General features: G+C 44.3%; 2 protein-coding genes across 2 annotated transcripts in view; one reads left to right on the top strand and one right to left on the bottom strand.

Moving 5' to 3' along the window:
* The first annotated feature begins 1,585 nt into the window (after positions 1–1,585).
* Positions 1,586–15,678, top strand: LOC146639264 (ras-related protein Rab-8B). Its single transcript, XM_085351317.1, has 8 exons — positions 1,586–1,865; positions 11,178–11,238; positions 11,374–11,434; positions 11,981–12,058; positions 13,486–13,575; positions 13,852–13,917; positions 14,002–14,052; positions 14,258–15,678. Exons 1-8 carry the CDS (start codon positions 1,742–1,744, stop codon positions 14,345–14,347), a joined length of 621 nt encoding a protein of 206 aa, XP_085207443.1. The 5' UTR covers positions 1,586–1,741; the 3' UTR covers positions 14,348–15,678.
* A 2,603-nt stretch (positions 15,679–18,281) lies between these two features.
* plekhg4 (pleckstrin homology and RhoGEF domain containing G4) overlaps positions 18,282–24,616 on the bottom strand; it is a 62,928-nt gene continuing 56,593 nt past the window's right edge. The window contains exons 14-24 of the mRNA XM_085351158.1: positions 22,071–22,960; positions 21,735–21,984; positions 21,566–21,655; positions 21,250–21,474; positions 20,355–20,525; positions 20,091–20,271; positions 19,901–20,017; positions 19,673–19,814; positions 19,501–19,601; positions 19,223–19,377; positions 18,282–19,078 (exon numbers count right to left, since the gene is read on the bottom strand). Of these exons, the coding sequence (XP_085207284.1) occupies positions 19,040–19,078; positions 19,223–19,377; positions 19,501–19,601; positions 19,673–19,814; positions 19,901–20,017; positions 20,091–20,271; positions 20,355–20,525; positions 21,250–21,474; positions 21,566–21,655; positions 21,735–21,984; positions 22,071–22,960 (2,361 nt within the window). The 3' untranslated portion in view covers positions 18,282–19,039. The remainder of the gene's footprint in view (positions 19,079–19,222; positions 19,378–19,500; positions 19,602–19,672; positions 19,815–19,900; positions 20,018–20,090; positions 20,272–20,354; positions 20,526–21,249; positions 21,475–21,565; positions 21,656–21,734; positions 21,985–22,070; positions 22,961–24,616) is intronic.

Genomic DNA, 24,616 nt, shown 5'->3' with positions numbered 1-24,616 from the left:
TTTAAGGGGGGGGGGCAGGATCAGCAGCAGCATCAAGAAACTGTTTATTTAAAAACAGAAACCTGTCTTCACTCTTTTCCATACTCTGACCACTTTGTTAGGTACACGTTCTACAGTCTTAATATCCCAGTCCCTGGATTTCTACCAAAAATACTGCTGTCATCGCTCTAAACCAAAGTTGCTGGGCCCCAAATAAGGACAGAAGGGTTACTGCTAAAAATCCAGCTGTGATGAATCGCCATCGCTCCACTGAGACTGTTTCTGATGAGACTTTATCAGAAACAGTATGTGGATCAACTGGAGGGCCAGATGGCTCAAGACTTTTGCAGAGTGGGTGGAGCAGCTTTAATCCAACAACAGGAAGAAACTGAAACTGAACAGAAATAAGTCATGAACATGAAAATGAAACAAGACCTAACCTTGTGATGGAGTCAGTCTGAAAGTCCAGAGACGTTAGAATCATGATCCATTAGCAAGCACATAATTCATGTTTATAATAATAAACTAAACAGAAACCAATATAAATAATAATATTTATAATTATCACCCTTTCCCTCCCTGCAAATTACGTCATGTGACCCCGCCCCTATTTCCTGGCTGCGTCAAATTGCGGCATACAAACGGGAAAAAGAGCAGTTTTACTTTCAAAATATTATTTGTTTTTACCTGCAGAGCGCAGTGATCGAAATGAAAACTAAACTTTTGAAAACAAAATATAAAAATGTAGATAATTGTGAGTTATTTAATTTAAAACACGAATAACAGAAACATGTTGGAGATTATGTTAAAAAAGGAGCTCAAAACCACTGTATAAAGTCACGGTAAATAATGAATAAAATTAATTAAATAATAAATATCAAACTGAAAAAGAAACAATTTACACATATAATATTTTTATATTTTTCATAAATATTCATAATTTGTTTTTAGAAATCCATAAATATAGAGATCAAAATAAACTTTTATATTCGCTGAATTTCAAGGGTAGTCTTTCACATGGAGCTGTTACACGCATCGTAAATGTTTTTGTGTTAGTACAATGCACACTGCAGATTTGCTTTATTATTATACTCATTTAATTATGTCACAGTCAACACTTAAAAACATTTTTATTACTTAGTTGTAAAGCACATACAAATTGTTTAGAGGCAGAGGGATACAAACGAAAAAAAATTTAAATAGCAAAAATACTTACTATATTATTATTATATAATATTCGGATGAGAGGTGAAACGTCTTCAAGCAACTTAAAGAAGTCCAGACGCTTTTCTTTGCAAGCTCCTTTGATTACTATATTAATTCATTACATTTAGAATAAAGAAATAAATAACCATTACTCTATTTTACTATCATAAACCCCTGCACACACCTATTTGCAAACTACTACTACTACTAAATAATAATAATAATAATAATAATAATAATAATTACCTATGATGTTGTTTCTGTTCCAGACTTTATACGTGTGAAATGTTATAATTACTAACGATCATCAATAACGGAGCACGCTGGGAGAGGTTTGCCTTATTGTGAAAAAAAGGGACCGGATGTGGGCGGGGTAGATTCAGGCTAGCTTGCAGCCGGAGCGCTTCCTGCTGCTTGTCGCTGCTCTCAGAGTGGAACCAACACGAAACCAGCGCTCCCAGTGAAGCCAGTCCGCCCAGCAGAAAGGGAGCAGGCCGCAGGTTCCCCGTGAACTCACCGGGACACACGGACGGACCGACGGACGAACGGCGGGAAAATGGCGAAGACGTACGACTACCTGTTCAAGCTGCTGCTCATCGGGGACAGCGGCGTCGGCAAGACCTGCCTGCTGTTCCGGTTCAGCGAGGACGCCTTCAACACCACCTTCATCTCCACCATCGGTGAGTCTTCTCCTCATCACCCTCTTCCCGGTGTACCGGCCGAACGGAGGGCTAGCTCCAGGCCACAAGCTAACTGACCGGAAAAGTGAAAGTGTTCGGGTGGGGTGGTGTGGAGCATGTGACCTCTGACCCCTCAGAAACATACAGTAGTTGTGAAGTGATGTATCTGTTAACTAATTAGTGATCGAGTATCACTTAATGGAGCATTCCCACGGTTTTTCCCATCCAGTTACTAATACTTATTATCATCAATATCATAAGCAATACTGTCATCAATAATATCAGCGCACGTGTCTAACAAACTCACAATCAGTGTGGTTAAAAACAACTTTATTTAACTTTAGAAAAGAAAAGAAACTCAGATGTTACGAAACGTGTTCTAAATCAAAGGGATTTTTAAGAAGATCCACTAGAATTTTTGTTTGTTTGTTTGTTTTTAAAATGTGGACAAACTTCTAATAGAGTCCGCCTCAGTTTGCTTTGGTTAATCATTTTGTATGACCTTACTGAACAATTTTAAAGGAAAAATAATAATAATAATAACACAAATAGAGAGAACATTTTACCAAACAAAATGAAACTAGTAAACTGACTGAGACCAAACCAAGTGGAGAAATAAAGTAAATACAATTTGAAAATATGAAACTACAAAATTATAATAACTCTGGTTGGACCTATTTTTCATTTACTTTTTTAACATATTGTAAAAAGTAATCATCGCCTACGAAACCAAACTGAAGCTGATGAAAATGTATTTTTTTTGTGACGAGCCCAGAGAAGTACGTCTTTTGTCCACTTATACAAAGTTTTTGATTTCTTTCAATAAACCCTAACTTTACTTTGAGGGGAAAAAATGTTTTGTTTCACTGACAGAAATCACAGCTCATACTTCATGAATCTGATTATTAATTAGACAAAATTTTGCTTTCATAAATCTTCATTTTTAAACAGACATTTTTAGATGAAGTCTAACAGTACTATTTTTTTTTTTTTTTAATAATGCCAAAATCAGAGAGTAAAAGAATAAACGATTCAGAATATTTTTACAGAGTGTAGTTATCCTAAGAATTGTACTTTTAGTTTCCTTTTTGTATACACTATGTGCAGATACCACTGCATTGGGCTCTACGTTTTAGAGCTGATGATGTACATCTGAATGTACAATCATAAAAAGAGTCAAAAATGTACAAAATAGTCATGATTTATTTACGTTTTTTGTAATTATTGTCATTATTTTAATAATTGTCTGTTCTGTCTCCAAAAAATAATAAAAGTAGAATATGTGCCTTTGGGCTCTACATCCTGGGATGAACAGCTGGATAAAATAACAGCTGGACAAAGCAGATCCATGCGATGCTCTCAGATATCTCGGCTTCGGTTTGAAACTTGATGCCACTGGCAGAAAGGCTGCTTCACAGAGAAGAGCGTGCAGTTTGAAACATTAGAAAGATGGCACTGAGTTGCATCATGGGAAATGTAGGCTCCCCTTTTTGTGGTCTAACAGTGAGGATGTGTCCAGCTGTGTTGCTCAGATATAAACCTTCCTGTAGTTAATCTCACAGCAGAGAGTCGGAAACGACAGCAGGAATTGTGACGATCAAATGTGGATGAAAACACGACGGAAACGTCTGTTAATTTATTAGTTTTGTCGATTTTTTTTTTTAATGGAACTTTTATGAGAAAGATTACTAACTTGTAATTCCCTGTTGTTGTGTTTGATTTATTTATATTACTTTTTAGATTTCTTCTTCATATAATGGCAGTAATAAAGCTCCTTTTTTAAATTTGGAGATGGTCGTGAAAAGCAGGTGGATGGAAACAGATCAGCTGCAGCTTTACTGATTTCCTGATCTTTAGTGGAGCTAATTAACATCAAAAAGTCCATCGATAAATTGCAGTAAGCAGCTGCATCAGGAAGCAGCTGTGCTGACGTTTATCTGGAGGAAGATGTTCTTACATGAGGCAGGTCAAAGGTCATATGAGGCCCTGGTGACGTCTCACATTGAGCAGGATGCAGTTTAGGCCTTCTGTCTTTGTGTGGACCCTCGGTGGTCCCTGACCGGGACCCTGAATCCTAAAGGTCCTCACAGAGATAGAGAAGCAAGACTGTGTGTGTGTGTGTGTGTGTGTGTGTGTGTGTGTGTGTGTGTGTGTGTGTGTGTTTCCGGTGCGTCAGCGGAGTGTGTCGCTCTGCTGTCTTCCTGGTGGAAACAGGAAGTGGGAGCTGTCTTCTTCTATCTGTCGGCGAGTGTTTAAGTAGTAGGGGGTGTGTTTGTGTCTTTGGTATCACAGTGAGGACATTTTTGGTGGTTCTTCAGGCTCTCCCCACAAGGTCTGAGGATTCAGAGTAAAATCAAATATAAGTGAGTGGTTATACAGAGGCTTAAGAACGTGTGTGCGTGCGCGCGCGTGTGTGTGGGATGGGAGACTGAACTGATAGAAGCTTTTATTTTGGGGAAAAAAGAAACAAAAGATTGAGGTCATCAAACTGGCTAAAGAGTTAGGTTATTGCTACTCCTATTTATTACTGATTATTTCCTTAACTTGTTTGGTTATTAAACTGCCAGAAAAAGTCTATGTGACGACTTTACATCCCTCAAAACCTCAAAGATTTTCAGCGGACACTCAAAGAGAGCAGCAAAAATGTGTCACGACAGAAGCAGGAAGTTCCTGAGGCCAGAAATATGACGCAGGATTTGGCGAGGTGACGTCGGGTTTAAGTGTGTTGGAGATGGTTCATTAGTGGGTGATGATGTCACATTTTTACTTTGTCCTGGTGGATCTGCACTGACCTGACTTCACCTGTTCGTCTTTAACTTGGAAGTAATAAACATTAAACGGCAGGTAATTTGCTTCATAGCTGACTGAGTGGATGCACAGCTCCGGATCTCTACAATTAAAGTATTTTTACATTATGTCAAAGTATTTGCTGCATTAGCAAAATGAGATACAATTACAGCCGAATCTGATTACCGCATTTATCAGGGTGTCAAATACATGGCTGGGGGCCAGAGCTGGATCGTCAAAAGCTCCGATTGGGCCCCTTGGATGGCTGTGGAAAGTGTGAAACTGGAAGGAGGGCATAAATTTGGCCACAGCTGATGAGGTGTGAGCCTCTGCAGGTCACTGTGTTTAAAGCTGTAGGATGAGTCAGGTGTTACTGGTTTGAATTCTGGTTTTATTTTTGTTCTTTTATTTTTTTGCTCCCTGACAGTTTAACATTAGTCACATTTTAACACAGCTTTCCTTCAAGGCTTTAAATAAACTTTATTTATACAGCCTGTTTCCTGTCACGCTGAGCACTGAAAGATATTTGCTCTGCAGGCCAGCTTCTCAGATTCATAAAGCAGTTTATCTCTCACGCTCTTTGTTATGTGTTTCATTACAGTTTTGTCATCGGCCGCTCTGCTGCCAGTAGACCTGTCCATGTTTCTGATTGGTCAGAATTAGGGCTGCCACAAACGATTATTTTGATAGTCAACTAGTCAGCGATTACTTTTGCGATTAGTCGACTAATCAGATCATCATCCATTGAACATACAGCATACAGCTTATTGCACCAGCAGCATCTGCTCTTATATAACTATCATTAGCTTTCAGCTTTAAGTGTTTAAGGTCTGTGCTAACTAAAAATAAAGACAAGATGATAGTTTATTAAATTTTAATGACATTTGCAGAGTGTTTCGGTGGAGTTTAATAAACTCCTTGCTATCTAAAATATAACAGGACACCGGAGTAAATTCTCCAGCATCTCACACTTCTGATGATCAGCTGTCTGCTTGACGTTTATTCAGCTGTGTAAAAACTATAACTTTAATCTCATCCAAACCGATTTACTCAGGAACAAATAAAACACTGAAAAAAGCCAAACAACATTTTGAAGTTATCTAAGTGACTTATATATCATGTTTAACCTGAGTAGTGAAAGACGGCGGTGGGTTTGAAAACGATCTGCCGGGAGTCCGTGTTCTCACGGCTCTAGTTAGCCTAGCCCCCGGCTAGCTATCGAGCTAGTGGGTAACAGACGTCTCCGAAAACGTCGGAGCGCTTTTGAAAATATGTGGTGTCTTGATAAACTGAGCAGATATTTGAGGTTTACACAGCTACATTCTCGCCTGAAAATATGTTAAACGTTTATTTTGTGACCCAGAAAGAATAATAAGAGTAATATTAAAACTAACTAGCTGCCGCCATTGTTGGAAACTGAGCAGGGCCGCGATGGGCCGCGCTATGAATTCTGGGACACAGTTTCTTCTTCTTCGGGGTTTAACGGCAGCTGGCATCCTTGGACATGCAGTGCTGCCATCTTCTGTTTCAGTCCGTTATTACACTCTTAAATCCTACTACTGATTCCTGCGTCTTTTGTGATCTTACAAAGCTTCAAACGATGCGTCAACTATTAAATTAGTCGTCGACGATTTTGATAGTCGACGTAATCGTGACTAGTCGACTAATCGTGGCAGCCCTAGTCAGAATTGGTTAGAATTATTTGTTAGATTGTTGAAGTCTAGGCTGATTCATCGAGCTGGTAACATCTTTAGCCTGATTGCTGATCTCAGGTTGCTTCATAGTGCGGGCATTCGATTGGTTAGCTATTATCTGAACAGCTGATTGGTGGGTGGACTCTCCTCACAGCTGAGCGTGAGCTGCTGAGCTCTCTGCCGTCTCATTATCTCGGTGTCGCCCTGATTTATTTATTTGATTTGTAAACTGAGGGGTTATTGTCTGTAAATTTCAGGCTTTCCACACAGCGACAACCCTGGTTTTTACAGTGGCACCTGAAGGTGTCATCTTCCTCTCACGGCGCTCCACTCTCTGCTGGGTTGTTCCCAGTTCATTTGCCGGAGCTGCATGAATGTTACATGAGCTCCCACAATCCTCTGCTGCGGCGTTTGGACAGAGGACGCTCTGTGGCTGCTCTGTCAGAGGTCTCGTGAGAGTCAGCTGACCTCTGAGCATGTGTGAGTGTATCTGGCTCTGTGAGGGCCACTTTTGAGGAAGTTGCATTAAAGAGCTGTTTTGAGGGGTCCAGACCTGGTACTAGAGCTCATAGGTCAAAGGTCACCTGCTGCTGCATACAGCAGCTACTCTTTGTGGGATTGCCAGTTACAGTCTTGGATCAATATATAGTTACTGCCTGTATCACAAATTTGACATCACATCCTTTTTCAGGCTGCATGGAGGTGAATTTTAATTGGCTGGAAACGTCATGTGACCACACTGTAAACTGGTTAAACACAGAAAGTTTTTTTATTAATGCATCTGAAGACTGAACAATAAAAAGTGCACAGAGTGATTGATGATCAGCACTGCCAAAATAACAAAGAAGAAGAAATGAAAACTGTTATTATAGTGATGGAGTCTGGTACAGCCAGTGTGCTTGTCTGTGATGTAAATATGAAGTAGGAGCAGTAAAAACAGGTACGAGCAGAAGCACAAAGGGGGGTTTATGGTGATATTTAGAAGTATTGCTCACTATGATGTGGAGGATTGTCATGTGTGTGTACATACGTTTTTCATCATGCACACAGGAAGGCAGGAAGAAGGTATTAAATGTTATAAAAGGCAGTGATGTTGTGTTTAAGTGCTGCTTTGTGCTGAGTATTTAAACACTGACACTGAGTTACTGGTTTCCTCAGCTCTGATGCAGGCTGTGTGTGTTTGTGCGTGTGCATTCTTCGTGTTGTGTGGACATAAGACTTTACATGTTCTCACCGTGAGGACTTACTTTCCTACTGAGGACACAAAATAAAACCACCACGATGTAAATGTGAGCGCAAATGCTTAGAGTAGGAGCAGGAAATGAACGTGAGTCAACGGTGTGTGTGTGTGTGTGTGTGTGTGTGTGTGTGTGTGTGTGGTATTCATCTTCCTGTTTTTATTTCAGTGAGTGAGCGGTCGCAGACTTCTATAAAGCTCAAACAATGAGCTGATTGTCAGGTTGGTTAGTTAATTGACAAAAACACTCTGAGTTTGTTCTGTAGTTGTTGTGTTTGAGGCAGAAACTTTGCTTCTCATTGTTTTAAAAGGTAATTTTTAACCTCTCTGTCAGAATCGAAGGCATGTGGGCCAAATCCAGACATTCACAAGTTTGAGTCACTTTAGGTTTCTTAAACCCGGCTGTAGGTGCGACTGGCACAGGGATGCAACCGAACTGAGCGAGCTGGCTAACAGCAGGCAGGCTGAAGCTGTGACGGCAGCCTACATGTTTTAGTCAGCAGACAGAAAAGTTTTAAAGTCACAGACGAGAAACTGAAGCTTCAGAAAGCAGCTGAACTGAAAAGAGTCACAACAGAATTGTACCTTCGCTTAAGCTAAAGCTCCACTTTGCAGAGCGTTAAAGGCAAGTTTCAGGGCGGAAGGCCCGGCTGTTTGAAAAACTACGGGGTCAAAGGTCTTTCACTTTTCTTAATTAAATGTTACAAAGGCTAAGGAGCTATTTTGGACTAGTTGAGAGTTTCATGTGTTTCTAAAGCAGCACACAGAGCTTTTCGATTAAATTTAAGCATGTCTGTAAAATATATTTGTCTGAATGTTTTTGCTGGTCGTCTTCTGCTCTTTGGCGAGTCTGTATATTTCAGTGTTTGTCTCTTTTCTGGAGTTTTTGTCCTTTTCTTTGATCATTTTGTGTCTTTTGTAACTTTGGCCATTTTGCATCTTTTTTTCTGGTTTTGTTTCACTCTTAGACAGTTTTGTCTTTTTGCAGTTTCCTTTTTTATTTGGCAGTTCTTCATTATTTTGGGGGTTTTGTTAAAGCTTTAAATACATGTTAATTCTTACTTCCAAAGAAATAAACAGTCTGTAATTCTTCTGGTAGTTTCATTTTAATGGACAGACTTGAAAGATATAAATTGATTTGCATGTCATATTGAGTGAAATAAGTAGTTGATCCCCTACACACCAGCCAGAACTCTGGCTCCTACAACCAATCAATCAGTCACTCAATCACAGACACTCCTGATCTCGTTATGGATATAAACTACACCACCGCTCTACCACCGCGGGCGAGAGCTGTCAAAGGACGTCAGGTACAGGATTGTAGATCTAAACAAGGCTGTAATGCGCTCGGGGAGAAGATGACAGCTGTTGGTGCAATTATTTGTAAATGGTAGAAATATAAAATGACCGTCAGTTGTCCTCAGGAGCTCTATGCGAGGTCTTGCCTCATTGGGTCAGGATGATTATGAGAAAAGTGGTGGATCAGCCCAAAACTACAGGAGCAGCTTGTTAATGCTCTGAAAGCAGTTTGGACCACAGACACCAAGAGCACCATTGATAACACTCTCTGCCATAATGGAGTGAAATGGATGTTTGTCAGAGAACGTAAATGATTCAGAGAAGGGTTGGAGAAAGTGCTGTGGTCGGGTGAAACCAAGGTTGAGCTCTTTGGAATCGGCTGCATCCGCCGTGTTGGAGGAAGAGAAATGCTGAGTACGACCTTTCCCTCTCCTTCCCTCAGCCACAACACTGAGGATGGGTTGTTGGTGGGTCTTCCAGCATGACAATGATTCAAAACACACCACCAAGGCAACACAGGAGTTAACAGCATGGAGTGGGCTAACACGAGCCCACTCTAAAGTCTCATCTGACAATGATCAGCTGATGCCTGGGGGACTGTGACATTACTGTTTTGCTTCTTAAAGCAGAATGCTCGATTTATCAGCAGCAGACGAAACTGTTAGCTGCAGCATTATGTTGTGGGTGGAGATGGCGGAGGTCAGTGACCTCGTCCGCTGCATGTTTCCGTAACAGGCAGCAGAAAATGTTTCACTTCCTGGTGAGAGAATAGAAAGAGCTGCTGAAGAATGGAGGGAAGAGGAGAGGTTTAGTCTGAGCCGAAGAAGAGAAGCAAAGAGGAAATCAGCTGACTCATTTTCTGCCTTTGCTCACATTAAATTCAGTTCTCTACTTCCTACATCAGTGGATTCATAAGAGGAGAGATTGAGAAAGACGGCACATGGAGGCATCACTTTGATGGTTGATCATGTTGTAAGCACAGCCACAGCTCCAGCGCTAACATCCCAAAATAAGAAAAGTTGACATCTTTATAAACAGTTAATGTGCCGATGTGTTGCCTTTACGACGCATGGCAACGAAACAAAACACAGCATACACCAAAACCACAACAGGAAGAACTGATGAGTTACAACCTAATAACAGACTCTTCTAGTGTGCCACGATAAAAGAATGTAACACTCTAATAATCAGGCCCGTTGTGACCAGCGATGATACTCAGCGCAGAGAATAAACGTGAGCCGTGTGAGTCTTTACAAAGTGTTGAAACCTGCCCGTGTTCTTCTTCTCTAAAAGGAAACAGAGTAGCGTTTCATTTTTCTGTTTTTGGGGGGAGGGTGGGAGCTTTATTTTGGCGGGTCTGTGCTGCTCTCTTGAATGTTTGGCTCCTCGGTCGTGCGCCTCCTGTTGGTGGCTTTGTGCCACTCTTTGCTGGATTTCTTTGTATTTTATTGGTGGGGTTTTTTTGTTGCTCTTTGGTTGTCTTTTGAGACAATGAAGTCATTAATTGAGAATGTGATGAAAGTTCACTTCTAGCAGGGCTCAGTCCTATCAGTCCAAGACAAAGTTAGTAATTTAACAGTGGGGGAAATAAAAATATTACCTGCTCTCTGCTTAAATCAGCACATCCTTCAAACATGAGACACTTAACCATAGAACGGGTCCATAAGAGCCAGGATGGTTTCATCAGTCATTCACTTCTTGTGTCATTAGTTGTAAGATCAATGAATGAATGAATGAAATCAGTTGCAGCTGATGGTGAAGTGGCGTGAGGAGGGAGGGGTTTGGTTAGAGCTGTAGCCCAGGGATTTGAACCAGCAGCCCAAACAGCTGTGAGCAGGAAGAACCCGAGCTGTCAGGGCTTCACATCCGCAGCTTCTTGGAAGCATTTCTTCTGCTCAGGCAGGAAGAAGTGTTTTTAAAAATATCTTCGACTTCCTCTTTGACCAGGCAGGCACAAACCCAGTCAGCTGACAGATTTAAGACGCAGAAGAGAAACAAACACGCCTCAGCGTTTGTTTTAACCACATGGCCCTGCTAGCAGGGCTTCCTCTGCATCAGACCGCAGTTTTTAAAAGCATAAAACTCCTGCACTCACTGACAGCCGCTTTTATCTTAACTGTTCATTATTCCATCAGTCCTGCTTTTCTGAGTCTGTCGTTGGGCAGAGAATAAGACGGAGTGAGCCCGAGCGCTCTCTGCGTCTGCTCGTGATCGTTGCTATGACGCTTTGGCGTCTCTGGAGCTGTAAATATGTTTGTGTCCGGAGCTTGAAGCTGACCGTTGTTTCTCTTTCAGGAATCGACTTCAAAATCCGAACAATCGAGTTGGATGGAAAGAAAATCAAACTGCAGATCTGGTGAGTGCCACTCTCTGCTCCAACGTCCGTGTGTGAGCTTTGAGAGGAGATGAACCTGAAATCAGGTGTTTTGTTGTGTGGATATTTTTAATGAGCCTCTCAGTGCGGGTGTGTAACAGTGGCTTCTTCCTGCAGGGACACAGCAGGTCAGGAGAGGTTCAGGACCATCACAACGGCCTATTATAGAGGAGCCATGGTAAGACACACCCCCTTCCTGTTACCCCTCTGCTGATGCACAGGTAACGTGTCGGTCACCAGTGAAACAAGCAAGAAAACCTTTATTTATACAGCAAATTTTATTCCAGCTGAAGCACAAACAAACAAAAGGCAATGATAACAGGAAAGACACATTCAAGCTAATCCATAAAGAAATAGAAACCAACAATAGATGAGTAAAACAATAAAAACATGACACCAATAGAAATAAAATGGAAAAACTTGTGAAGCTCAGCATTAGTCCAAATTAAAACCTAAAGTTTAAAACCATTAGAAAAGAAATAACATGATAACTGAGACCATGACTCAATTATCTACTTTAGTTGGATTTAAACTCTGATAATGTGGGAGCACACCTGTACACCTGATTTGCTTCAGTGCCAGGTGATTGGTTGAGACCAGCCACAACCAGGAGGCCTGAGCTGGTTCACATCATGCAGGGCCTTGTTAAAACAAGCTGGTCCTGACCTCAGGAATCAGCTTGCACTTCCTGTGCTGATGTCATTTCCTGTCTTGTGTTCATTAGGGCATCATGCTGGTGTATGACATCACCAACGAGAAGTCCTTCGACAACATCAAGAACTGGATTCGCAATATCGAGGAGGTAGGCCACGCCCCTTTGATGTCACGTGACTTTTGTTATTTTCAGAGCTCACATTGTTCAGTTGGATTTGAAGAGGTCTTCAGGTGAACTCCACACCTGCTCCCGAAGAAATGCTTGTATGACGTCATCACAGAGTCATGTGATCTGTTATATAATGAGACAGATGCTCTCCATCAGATCCGGCTGAGCTTGAGCTGTTTTTGCAACAAAGAATGGGGGAAAATTTCAGTCTCTAGATGCACACCCCAAAAGACTTGCAGCTGTGATTGCAGCGAAAGATGGCTCTACAAAGTAAGGACTCAGGGGAGCTGAATACAGATGCCACACTTTTCAGATTTTTATTTGCTTAAAATTTTGAAAACCATGTTATATTTGTACCACTTCACAATTATGTGCTGCTTTGTGTTGGTTTATCATAGAAAATCTCACCACGTTTGTGGATGTAAGATGACAAAAGAGTATGAATACTTTTTCAAGGCACTGCATAAAGGTTAGGGTGTAATTATATGGAAGCCCGTTTCCGCCACTAAATAAAAACAAAACAGCTAGTATCCATAACTTCGACTTATTAACTCGAAATTTCGAGTTAATAAGTCGAAATTTAGTAAGTAGTTTAGTAAGTACGCCATCCTTTAAGATGGTTGGAAGATGTGACATCCTCATGACTCATTTCTGGACATCAGACCTGCTGAGCTCTCGTTCCTTATGATGTGTGACAGAAGATAAGATCGGTGTTAGTACCGTTACTCGCGCTCACTCTGCAGGGTGACGGAATACGACCGTGTGTGTTCACTTCCACATTACACATCAATTCCAGCTGTAATCAATACTCAGTAATCAGATATTGAGATCCGTGATGAACAGCTGCAGTTATCTCCTGTTTGAGAGGCTGTGGTGTAGGCCCTCCTCACAAACACAGCACACAGAAATGCTCTAAATCCATCAGTTTGCTTTGAGTGTATGTGGTAGAAATGTGCAAACCTGACACGTGTTCAATTTCCATCACTTATCGAGGTCTTTGTGGCAGAGATGCCAAGACCTCCGTCTCCCCGGTCGCCTCCTGCAGCTCTTCTGGGGGGACACCGAGGCGTCCCAACCAGCAGAGAGATGTGATCTGTTTTCTATCCAGTGAATTCTTCTCAGAAAAACAAGAATTCACATTTTTGAGATCACACTTTTTTTTTGTTCAAGGATGCAACTAAATAACTTTAATTTATAAATAAAAATTTATTTTCTTGTAAAGCAGTACATTTGAAAATTGAAGGATAACAACAATAATAATTATACTTTAGCGTTAAAAACATGGTGGATTAATCCGTGTGTGTGTGTGTGTGTGTGTGTGTGTGTGTGTGTGTGTGTGTGTGTGTGTGTGTGTGTGTGTGTGTGTGTGTGTGTGTGTGTGTGTGTGTGTGTGTGTTTGTTTTCAGCATGCCTCTGCAGACGTGGAGAAAATGGTTCTGGGAAACAAGTGCGACATGAACGACAAGAGACAAGTGTCCAAGGAGAGAGGAGAGAAGGTCTGAGCCGATCCCTGCAGAGAGCAGGACTCATTCGATCAAACTGAGTGAAAGCAGGAAACCTCCAGGAGATGATATCATCTTATTATTATGCATTTAGGAGCAGACGAGATTTTTACTCTTTGCTTTGCTTCAGGGATTCATTTGCTGACAGTTAGAAACGCTTCACACTGATTTCAGCCTTAATGAGAGAAAACGCTTCTGAACTTATGCTTTAAATGTCACTTCAACCTTTTCTTCTACCTGGGTGTAATCCCTTTCTCTTTGGTTTTCCAGCTCGCCATCGACTACGGGATCAAGTTCCTGGAAACAAGCGCCAAGTCCAGTATCAACGTGGAGGAGGTGAGTCCTGATCCCGATCCGCCGTCTCCTCCGTCAGTCCCGCGCACACGAGGCGACTAATTTCTGTCCCGTTTCCCTTCACAGGGCTTCTACACGCTCGCCCGAGACATCATGGCCAGGCTCAACAGGAAAATGGTGAGTTGAGCAGATTGAGGTCTGCGGAGGCGGCGCTGGCTCCAGATATGTAAATGACTTTATCAGCTGAACATGCAGGGGATGAACGTGCCGCTAAAATTAAAGACGGAGTTGGTCACCGTGAGCAGGAGATTGTTAATCGCCATAATCAGCCCCGCTGTGTTCTTATAACTGATGTGACCTTTGACCTCCTTTCTTCCTGCAGAACGACAACAACCCGTCAGGTGGAGGTGGGCCCGTCAAGATCACGGAGCCCCGCTCCAAGAAGAGCCTGTTCAGGTGTTCGCTGCTGTAGGCGGAGCCTCAGCTCAGACCTCCTCCTCCTGCAGCAGGAGCTGAGGAACAACCTGTGGACAGTTTAGAAGCCTGCTGTGACTCCTCCTCCTTTTCTTCTTCTTCTTCTTCTGTTTTCTTGTTGTCTGCTGTCAGCTCAGCAGTTGGAGGCTGAGCCAACGCAGCATCTCAGTGTTTGTTGCAGCGAGAACACGGAGGCGACGATGATGATGATGGCGATGAAGGACAAGGCCGATGACTGTTTGTACCAAAGTGGGTGGGGCTGTGGCTCCGCCCTCTCCTCTGATTTTACGCGTTGAGGATGAAGCATTTAAGGATCAGACATGTAGCAGACTCTTGCAGAGGCTTCAGTCCGACTCTTACAGCAACTGACCAATCACAGACCAGCGGCCTGGACTACGAAGCAGGTAACCAAGGATACGAGGTGCGATTAAAGAGTTCAGCCAGGCGGTAACATTCAGTCCTGAGTCAGTGGGAGTCTAAGAGGTCAGGCGTGGACATCAGCAGCTCCACAATCACCCGCGATGACGGCTGGATCTCGCTCGGGTCTCTGTTCTGTCGGCATCTACAAATCCATCCGTCAGGCTCTCACTTCCTGCCTCCCTCACTCATGAACACACTTCTCCGATGGGGCAGCAACTCATTCCCAAAGAGTCTTCGACCAAATTCAAATCAGAATCAATGTTTTCCATTTTTTAATTTTTATTTTTTTTAATAAACACCGTAACTGAACTTTCCGATCGCACCTCGTATGTCTCATCTTGATCTAATCGTGAAAAGTGGGAACACGGTGGTTGTGAAGCCAAACCAGGTTTTCTGAATCTCTGTGCACAGGTTTACAGCCTCGTGCACCGCCGTCACAAACCCCAAAACCTGGTTAAACCTGAGGTCTCTAAGCCCAGGTCCTGCTTCGTGGTTCAGGCCTGTGTCAGATCGCTTCAGCTAATCTCCTGCACGCCGCCTAAAAATAAGCTGAACTACAGGAACTTACCTGATGTTGGTTATCAGAGGCAAACTGTGCAGGACCTTTGAAAACGTCCTGAAATGTGCAGCTTTGTATTTTAGGAAACTTTGCAGGAAATCAGCTGAAAAAATATAAATATATATAAAAAATATAAATATATATAAAAATGTATAAAATCATTTTCATTTCAATCTTGAATTTCCAACTCAAACATAGGAAGTAAAAGCCCAGTAAGATCGGCGGGCTTCGAACAGACGAGTGGAAATCATAAAAATATTATCGAGTTTTAAATTTTGTGTTCACTAAAATGTCTTAACCTTCATGTGACCTCCAGCCTTCATTTCCTTTCAGAGTTTATTTTAACTAAACAGAACTAATAGTTTTATATTTTATCTTTTTTTTAATGCATCTTTAGTTAATTCTGTTCCTTTAAAACGTCTCTGTGATAAATATGTATGAAAGCAGAGAAAGTCCCTGCGAAGCAGCTTTTTCTTCTCTGTTCAAAGACGCGAAGAAGCTTCTGTTTTTACTTTTGATGCTTTTCTGTGTTTTTGTATTTAGTCGTTTAATAGCACACGTGCTACTTTTATTTTGTACGTTTTCAAAGGAACTGTACAACCTGCGCTTTTATTTTGAAGTGTTTTATTTTCATGTGCAGCTGCTGGTGTTAGATTTCCTCTTTCTGACTCCCGATCGGTTCATTGGCTGAAACTATATATTTATTATCGTAAAAGATGTGATTGACAACAACGATTGATTAAATTCGATGAGCACGGCGTGGAAACGTAAAGTCAAACTTTTAGTTTCCTGCAGTTTTCTCTGAAAAGCTGTTTCCGCGGAAGGAGCTCGAGCTCTTAAATTTTTGCAGCCGATATTCTGCGATAACTTTGACCGTCACGACTATCCCAAAACACCCCAAACAACAGCGGGAAGCAAGATGGAAACATGGGATATAAACTGAAGCTACTTTCAGCTTTTTGGAAAGTCCTCGAATTCATATAATCCCTCCTGACTGTTTCCGTGAAGGCAGAGTGAAAACGGAAAGATTTTGTGACGTCTGCCCGCCAAAAACGAGTGAGGCGCGTTGCCGTTGGTCGTTTTTGTCTGGCTTTAGATGGGTTTCTAGTTTTACAAATATCGTGAAGTATATCAGAAGCAGTGTTTTTTTTATATATTCAAGTACTTCATAAAGACCCTACAATAACAGAAAGCGCCCGTGTGCAAGTGGTGACAGTGGGAAGGAAAAACATCTTTTTAACAGGAAGTACCCTCCAGCAGAACCAGGCTGAGAAAAGACAGCCACCGGTGCCGGTTTAAGTGATTAAATATCCCATTTTTGTCTGAAATATGTCTGTACTCGTTTTTACTGGAGCCTGGTGAGATGCAAGGTGGTATCAGCAAACTTGGCTTACCCCCCTGAGCACTGTACATGTGTACTGAACTGAACAGATCCTGCAGCTCAAAGCCTGCAGGATCTGTTCCTCCAGTTCCTTCGGAGGAAAAATACTTTCAGTGATTTAGCTTCTGGAAAATTCCTAAAAATTGAATTTTGGCTTGATCCCGAGTTCAGCGGGAACAGACGCTCAGCAGCTGCAGATGAAGCCCGTGTGCAGAAATCAGTGTTACAGCACGTTTGTTTACAGCAGTGCTTTTATTTTACTCCGCTCGGCTTCCTGTCACAGCCACAGACTGTAAATAAAGATGGATGACATGCCGCCTCTTCCTCAGAGTATCCGCCATTCTGGTTTAATGCGGAATAATTCTGACCTCAATCAGAGAAGCTGCCAATCACGGCCACAGACATCAGTTTAAAGCACGCAATCAAAAAACAGTAAGAATGTACTTGGAGGGGGCGGGGTTTGTGACCTGTGTACCACGTTTCCTCACTTCCTGTCATCCATCTTTATGTCCAGTCCGAACGTCTTAAAGATTAATGAAGAGCTGAAGGAGGCGTGCTCGACGTGTTTTTGTACTTTTCAGCACTTTGTAATTCGCTATGCAAAAACCACTTTTTCCTTTTATCAGGAGTTTGTGTTACTGTGCTCTGATTGGTCACACAGGTCGTCAGACGCATCGATGTGTTTGTCAGAGGTCATACTTTTAGTAGGAAACTAGAGTTTATTTTAAATGTGACTTTCAGATTAAAAGCCTTGTCACTTCAGCACATGGAAAGACGGATGGTTTTAATAAAGTTTTATATTTGGGACTTTGGTGTCGGCTGGGATTGAAAGTTACTGATGAGGGTGAAACAGATGAAGGCTCTGAGGAGGAGCTGGATGTTTTCTTTTTTTAATCTGAATCAAAGAAAAGGGCTGCAGACCAGAGGCTCTTAATGTGAAATTCACAAGACTGATTCAGTAGGTTTCGGTGACCTCTGACCCCATCAGTGTCTTCCGTTTGCTCTGAGATGATTGGAGCGTCGTCGCTGCTTCAGCTGATGAACAATAAACAACTTTCTACCATCTGGTTTGTTTTTCATCTTTAATCGCTCAGCTGCTGCAGCGAGGAGAGGATGCCTCGGGTTCACTGAGGTGATCCGGGCTGAGGCTGAAATGATTTCTCCTACAGCTGTTTGAAACACTCGCCTGACCTCAACGTGTGCAGGACATGTTGGGTTATGTGATGATGAAACTTTGGTGATGCTTATTTAAAATGAGTTTTTACACTACATGTGTAACAGGTACAGTAATTTACTTTTACAGGTGGTAAATGAGATCCTATAGGTGTAACTCTGCATGTCACAGTACGATCAGAAGAGAGGTGCTGTATGATTCTTAAAGTTCACTGGAAAAACAAAAGTTGACATCATCATGACCTGCCTGATGAGGCTGTTGTGCTGTTGTCTCCGTATTATTCCGTAAAACCTAAAAAGAAATGAATGTGTTTGGCTCCAGGTCAGCTGATCTCCGAGAGAACACAGAACAGGAAGCATGTGAACAAACTCAGTTTATTATTCAAGTAAAAAGTGGCAGCAGACGCTCAGCTGAGGGTTTATTTACACACATGTACAGACACAAACCTGCCATCCTCACAGCACGCCGGCCCGCCCGCAGACTGACCCTGGGTCAGCATGACAAACGGACGTGGCGGCGAGGAGACGAACTCAAACTGTCCTTATTTACAACACAAATGAAAGCAGCTGTCCGACGTCCGGGTCAAACAGGAGGAAACGCAGAACTGCAGCAGGAAGCAGATGAACCTGCGCGCACACACAGACGGATTTAAGGTATGTATGGAGGTCTCGCGCATCACCTCAGAGACATGAGACTGGGGTCATCAGACCAAACAGAGACCAGTCGGTGACCTCCAGCAGACGCTGAAATCGTGTTGTACTCGTTTATATTTTTACCTGGTGATCAGTGTTTTCTTGGGGGCGGGGCTTAGATTAATGCAGATTACTTAAAGGCGACCATCCTGAGCTCACTTAGTCTCTGATCTGTTGCGAACTCATTGTTATAGCTTTTGCTTCATGTGTCAGCCTTTACGTCTGCCTGCCTGTCTTTAGAAAGACTCGCATGGTTAAAGTTATCATTAACAGTTTGCTCGGGTTGTATGCCTTTTTTTCTTTTGTTTCCCTTTTTGATTTTTATTCTCATACTTTGCTTTCCCGCTTATTTTCTGCAATAACCCAAAAAGCCGTCAGGGTTTGCCCATTTCCAGTTTTCCCCCCAAACACAATCCCTCTGTGAGGACCTGCAGACTTACAGGAACGTCATTCAGGCGAGCTGATCACACGATGGTTGCCGGGCTGATGACTGCAGCTGCTTTCTGAGGACAGACGGAGAACACCATCAACCAAACATTTATAAACTCAGAGAAATTCCCAGAGAATCACCGAGCCGCTCGGAGAGATGACAAACATATTTAAAAATGCTCTAACTCCGCCTCCTTCATGGCGCTGTCTGCACTCACAGCTGAAATGTACGGGCTGTTGAGGTGCTGTTTGCTGGGGGAAGAGGGGGAGGGCTCCTCGGGCAGCGCTTCCTGGAGGTGGGAGGACACGCAGCCGCTGTCGGAGCCAGTAGAGCCGGAGAGGCAGCGAGACGACGAACCTGAACTCTCAGTGGCTGAAGACAGAAAAAAGAAAAAGAAACTGCAGTCAGGCGTTAAAGTGAAGAGGCTGGAGGATTGGGACGAAGATTACTCAAACCTAATCTGAGACTCATGAGTTTAGGTGTGTGCTGACGTACTCATGGAGGGCTGGCTGCTGGTCTCGTGCTCCTGCTCGTCTTCCTCGATGCACGAAGCGCTGAAGGAGCTCTGAGTGGTGGGAGGAGGGGGGATGCTCTGACTGCAGGAGGGAGAGGAGGATGTTATAAAACCAGCACAAGAACCTTTGACAGCAGGACAGGTAAGTCTCACCTGTACATGTGCAGATTGAGCGGTCCCAGCAGGCTGGCTGAAGACGGGCCTAATGCTGCAGGGTCAGAGGTCACCGTTCCCCTTTTAAAAGGATTCGAATGGTCGAAGACGGAGACGGCGATGGACGCCCGCGTTCTGGCACCTGAAGGACCCAATCACCGTTTTACTTTTTGATCATCAGTAACTAACGAGCTAATTGGTGAATTCTAGTGAAAGTCTGAGCGGCACCTCTGCTCTTCATCATGTAGTGAACGGCTCGGTCGCTGATGGCCGCGTCGCTCGGCTGGATGTCCAAGAACGGTTTGTTGCCCACGCCCATCGACACCATCTCCTTCAAACGCATCTCTGCTGGCAGAAAGACAAACGGGTGAGTTGATCTCCGACACCGACGCTCTCCTGAACGCTCCGCCATCCGCACCTTTGTTCCTCGTGGCCTGGGTCCACAGGATTCGGGCGATGTCGTTTGTCCAGGCGTGTTTTGCGTCCGTCGTTGTCGCCTGAAGGATGAAGGTCTGATTCTTGGATGTCCTCCTCCTGAACCAGATCTCAAACTTCAGCCCGCTGTCCCCCGTCGACTCTGTCAGACCAACGTCCGCCGTCTGCAGCACAGGCACACGTTTTCTGCTCAGAAAATTCCTCGCCTCACGGTTGGCGTGGGCTCGCCTGCTCTTGGAGAGCTTACCTTGAAGGAGTGTTTGTAGATGAAGACGTCCAGCCCTCCCTCCATCTTCTTAGGTTTACTGAAGAGGACGAGCTCCTCGAACAGGAAGATGCGACGCTGACATTTCCTCCTCCCACTCCAGACAGTGAACTCGTCCTGCCGGATCAGCTGACCCTGCTCCTTCAGGTTCACCTGCAGGCAGAAGAAGAGCTGATTGGGTTTAATTCCTAAGAGTAGCCGATTTAATTATGTTCATAAGGTCCATCGAAACTTAATTTAAGACGTTGTAGACTTGGGCACGAACGATGACGCTAAAACAGGATTATAAGAAAGTAAAAGACCGTAAAAGCGGCTCTGCTGAGGCTCATGGGACACAGCCCTTAGTTTGGTAATCTGAACACAAAGGAATGGCTGGTCAGGCTTTTTGGAGGCTACCCCCAGCCTCACAGGGAGCTGCAGTCTGCTGGAGGAAGCCTCTGAACTGGCTTCTGGAGTATTTCACAGCATATATGGAAAATAGTTTCTGATACTGTTACGCTGTTTAACTTAAAAGAGCAGAAAACACAAAGAGGGAGCTTTTAACGACACGGTCCGATTTAAACGTCTCACCTTGAGCTCCGTCTTTATCATGAAACCCACAAACACAAACCTCCCATCTTACTGTGGTAATCATGTCCATCAAGGCGGTCGTGTGATTGGTTTTTAGTTGGACTACTAAAAAAGTTTTTCAGGATTTTGGATCCAGAAATTTTTAGGAGACCATCATCAAGGATTTTGAAACAAGTGATCAGTTCCAGAAGTTCTGCTCCTTGAATTTGATTCATGTGTGATGTGGAGGGGACTTTCACCTCAGATCAATATTTCTGGTGAGTCTAGAACACGAGTTTCACCTGAGCTCAGATCAGGCTACACTTACGTCACAGTCTCGAATGGCGTCCATGGCCAACAGGTCGTTTCCATGGCGAAGCTGGAACTTGACCATATTGGTGGCAGACTGCAGTGCCGTAAGCTCCGCCTCTTGTGCCACGCCCACCTCCTTCATGAGGTCAGTGAGGAGCAGCGCGTATTTGCTCATCCTCTGAACGGGCTTCAGCAGGTAGGAGGACAGGTCCATCTTATCGCCCAGCTCCAGCTGCTTCCTCTGCAGGAACGAGGGGGGCAGGGGTTAGTGCGAGTACAAATATGAGGTCACATGAAGGTCAAAGGTCAGAGGTGGTGGTTGTAGTTCTCACTCTGAAGAAGGAGTGTCCGTGATTCGCCAGAAGAGCGTCAGACTTGGGTTTGTTCTTGCTGTAAAGAGCGTACAGACCGAACTGCTCCTGCTGTTCAACACAAACAACAAACACATTCACACAGAGTACATATGAAGAGAGTGTGTGTGTGTGTGTGTCCGTCCCCTACGTGTCTGAGGAAGCAGTGTGGCACTCTGAGCGGATGCTTCGAGCAGGCCTCCAGCTCCTTCAGGAAAAACTGGCTGTGGAAGTCGAGGAGTTTCTCCAGGTTGCCGAAGACGACAGTGCGTTTCCCCCTGAGATCCTGCGGGAGGTCTGCTCGGTCCATCTCAGGGAAGTAGTGATGTATGATGTAACGCAGTGAGCGGACGTACTCGCGCTCCGTGTTCACCATCTCCTCCACAATGTGACGCAGCTTGCTGCACACACACACACACACACACACACAGATGTCAGCAGAGAAGTGTCAGTCTACAAATTCAGTCTGAGAACCAGGATTACCCACCTGCTCCTGGGTCGGGGTTCTCCGGTGGGTGTGCTGGGTGTCCCGGGGCTATGTGGCCCCTGTCCTCCCCAGCTGTGAGAAGGCGTCCTGGGGCAGAGCGTGCGGTCTGCTGCCTCAGTGCTGCTGACCTCCAGACCACGGATGAACACACCCGTGTTTCCTCTGCGCACTGGCTCGCTGAGGGCGCGAGCAGACGGGCTGTAGCGCGACGTCTCCGGGGTGGCGGGGCAGTCGAAACTCTGAGTCTTCCTGAGCTGCTGTCGTCTGCAGGAGAAGGAAGAGGAGGAAGAGGAGAGGGAGAAGGAAGACGACGATGGAGTGAAGCAGGGAGAAGAATCCAGGCGGGGGAGTCTGGGACTGCAGGAAGTGATATCCACACGGTCTGAGGACTCGTCTGAGGAGGAGCTGCGAAAAAGTCGCCGGAGGAGCGGCGTGTGCTGCGGGGTGGGAGGGGAGGCGGAGCCAGCAGGGGTGGAGGTAATGGAAAGAACCGAGGAGGCATTTGTTTTCTCCTCTGGCAGGCGGGAGGAGAGCCAGAGTCCTGACAGAGACTTCCTGGAGGAGATGGAGCTCCTGCTGGTGGCAGAGTCAGAGCGGCGCCTGTGGGCGGAGTCACGCGTCTTGAGTGCTGCCTCCATCTTCCTGTCAAACATCTTCTTGGTCTCTTGACACTTTGACCAAGCGAAGCTCCACTGACGAAGGCCTCGCTCGCCCCGCAGTTCACCCGCAGCCACCTTCATTTCCTGAAAACAGGTGTCTGAGATTGGTGGGTGCAGACGCTGGTAGTCCTCCAGGCAGCCAATCACAGCTTGGCATTTGTCTGGCAGTGTGCAGTCCTCCATACTGATCCCAGCTAGGTGACGCATACCCTGCAGCGCCCAGCCATAAGCCTGCAGAGAGAGAGGGGAGAGTCACATGGAGAGCCGATGGAAAGGCGCCATTCCACTTCCTGTTAAAATGACTGCAGTTTAGCTGAAGTACAGCAGGGGGCGCTCAGGAGAAAGTCAGACAGCATCAAAAATCTGTCAGAAATTAAATAAGACGACTAACTAAAAACAAAAAAACCCAAACAATCAGCAGTCACGCTGTAGTGCGTGCTCATTGGTTGGTTAAGGACAATAGAAAACACACTCAGTGGCACCCTGTTCAAAATGATAACTAAACATCAGAACCAGAGCTAAAGCCCAGCAGGAACTTTGTGTCCAGCTGGTTGTGATGGATGAAGGAAACGCTCTCTGAGGCTGCTGCTCGCCCGACGCTTCAAATCAACATTTACAGACGCTGTGACACCCCAGCGCTCAGAGGTGTTTTACTATAACATGAAAAACAATCTGAAACTCAAATATCATCATTTAAAAAATTCAAAGAGCAGAAGATCTATTTTGTCCAGATGACATGACCTTTGACCCTAGACAGCAGCCCACTGAAGAAATGTTTTTTTTTCTTCGTTTTAATAAATTCAAAAGCAAAAAGACTGAAAAAAGAAAAAGGCAGGAAGTGATGGGGTTACTTTAGCTGGTTATGATGGGAACATTTTAAGTTTCCCCAATCAAGTTGAACACCCACCTTTTCCCCGCCCACTTTTTTTTTTTTTTGCTAGGGTCACACACAAAGATGCCATGGTGCAGGTCCTCTTCTCACATGGAGGAGGTCCTAAAGGGCCCGCACTAAAACAGCTGATGTAACATGTAAACTTTTAAACCATCTCTCTGAGAAGACGTTTTCCTCGTTTGTTTTCAAAGTGATGATGTTTCCTGGTCCAAGCCGTTCCAGCTTTTCCTTTAAAGCGAGCAGAACTCGGACCCGACACTGAAACATTCAGGGCGTCTCCGTTTTTTCTGTCTGTTCGGACAAACAACAAGAACAGACCGACAATGACGTCACTCTGCAAGTGTGTAGTCAGAGAGCTTTGAAGTGTGAGCTCGTGTTTGTGTGCGCACCACGAAGGAGTCGACCGCCAATCTCCTTTTTGCTGAAGGCTGGAGGGGGAGGAGAGTGTGTGTGTGTGTGTGATAAATTAAAGACCAGAGGCCTCCTGCTTCTCCACTGAAGAATGACTGAATGAGTCTTTACCTTCCTGACATGCAGCTAACATATTACTTCACCACTAAAACAGCAGGAGACACACACGCACACAAGGTCATGTGCAGGTTATTCCAAACTTTTCAAGGCCTGGAGAGGGAAAGTTCAGCAGCACTGACAGCGGGTTGGGTTTGGGCAGGGTGTGGCCAGCAGAGGGCGCTGGAAGCACAGCAGGGTGAGGGTTCACTGTGAGGGTGCAGACACCCTCTTCAGTGCCTGCTGAAAGAAAACAACCCACCAGCATCGCAGAACACTGAGGAGCAGCTCTGACACTTCAGTCTCGGCTGATTTGGTGACAGCGGCGATGGTTTGAGTCTAAACGTGCAAAGCACAGAGGTTTGTGGCACAACAATCATCTGCTGCACGCCTGCCTGAGAAGGTGGAGGTGTGCTCCAACATCTATCTCTACCTACACCAACTCTTCAATCAGTCTTCCCAGAAAGGCTCAAAGAGGAGAAAGTGGT

This window comes from Diplotaxodon limnothrissa, linkage group LG1 (assembly GCF_057381915.1).
Source record: "Diplotaxodon limnothrissa isolate DT_005_m linkage group LG1, D_limnothrissa_male_GT1.1, whole genome shotgun sequence".
In the NCBI taxonomy this organism is placed as follows: domain Eukaryota; kingdom Metazoa; phylum Chordata; class Actinopteri; order Cichliformes; family Cichlidae; genus Diplotaxodon; species Diplotaxodon limnothrissa.
The sequence above is the reverse complement of the archived record's forward strand: the minus strand, read 5'-3'. Positions and strand labels throughout refer to the sequence as shown.

Excerpts from the sequence above, each read along its gene's own strand:
- LOC146639264 (XM_085351317.1), top strand. The coding sequence starts at position 1,742 with ATGGCGAAGACGTACGACTACCTGTTCAAGCTGCTGCTCATCGGGGAC. Across the intron at positions 11,239-11,373 it reads AAAATCAAACTGCAGATCTG|GGACACAGCAGGTCAGGAGA; the intron begins GTGAGTGCCACT and ends TTCTTCCTGCAG. Across the intron at positions 13,918-14,001 it reads CCAGTATCAACGTGGAGGAG|GGCTTCTACACGCTCGCCCG; the intron begins GTGAGTCCTGAT and ends TTCCCTTCACAG.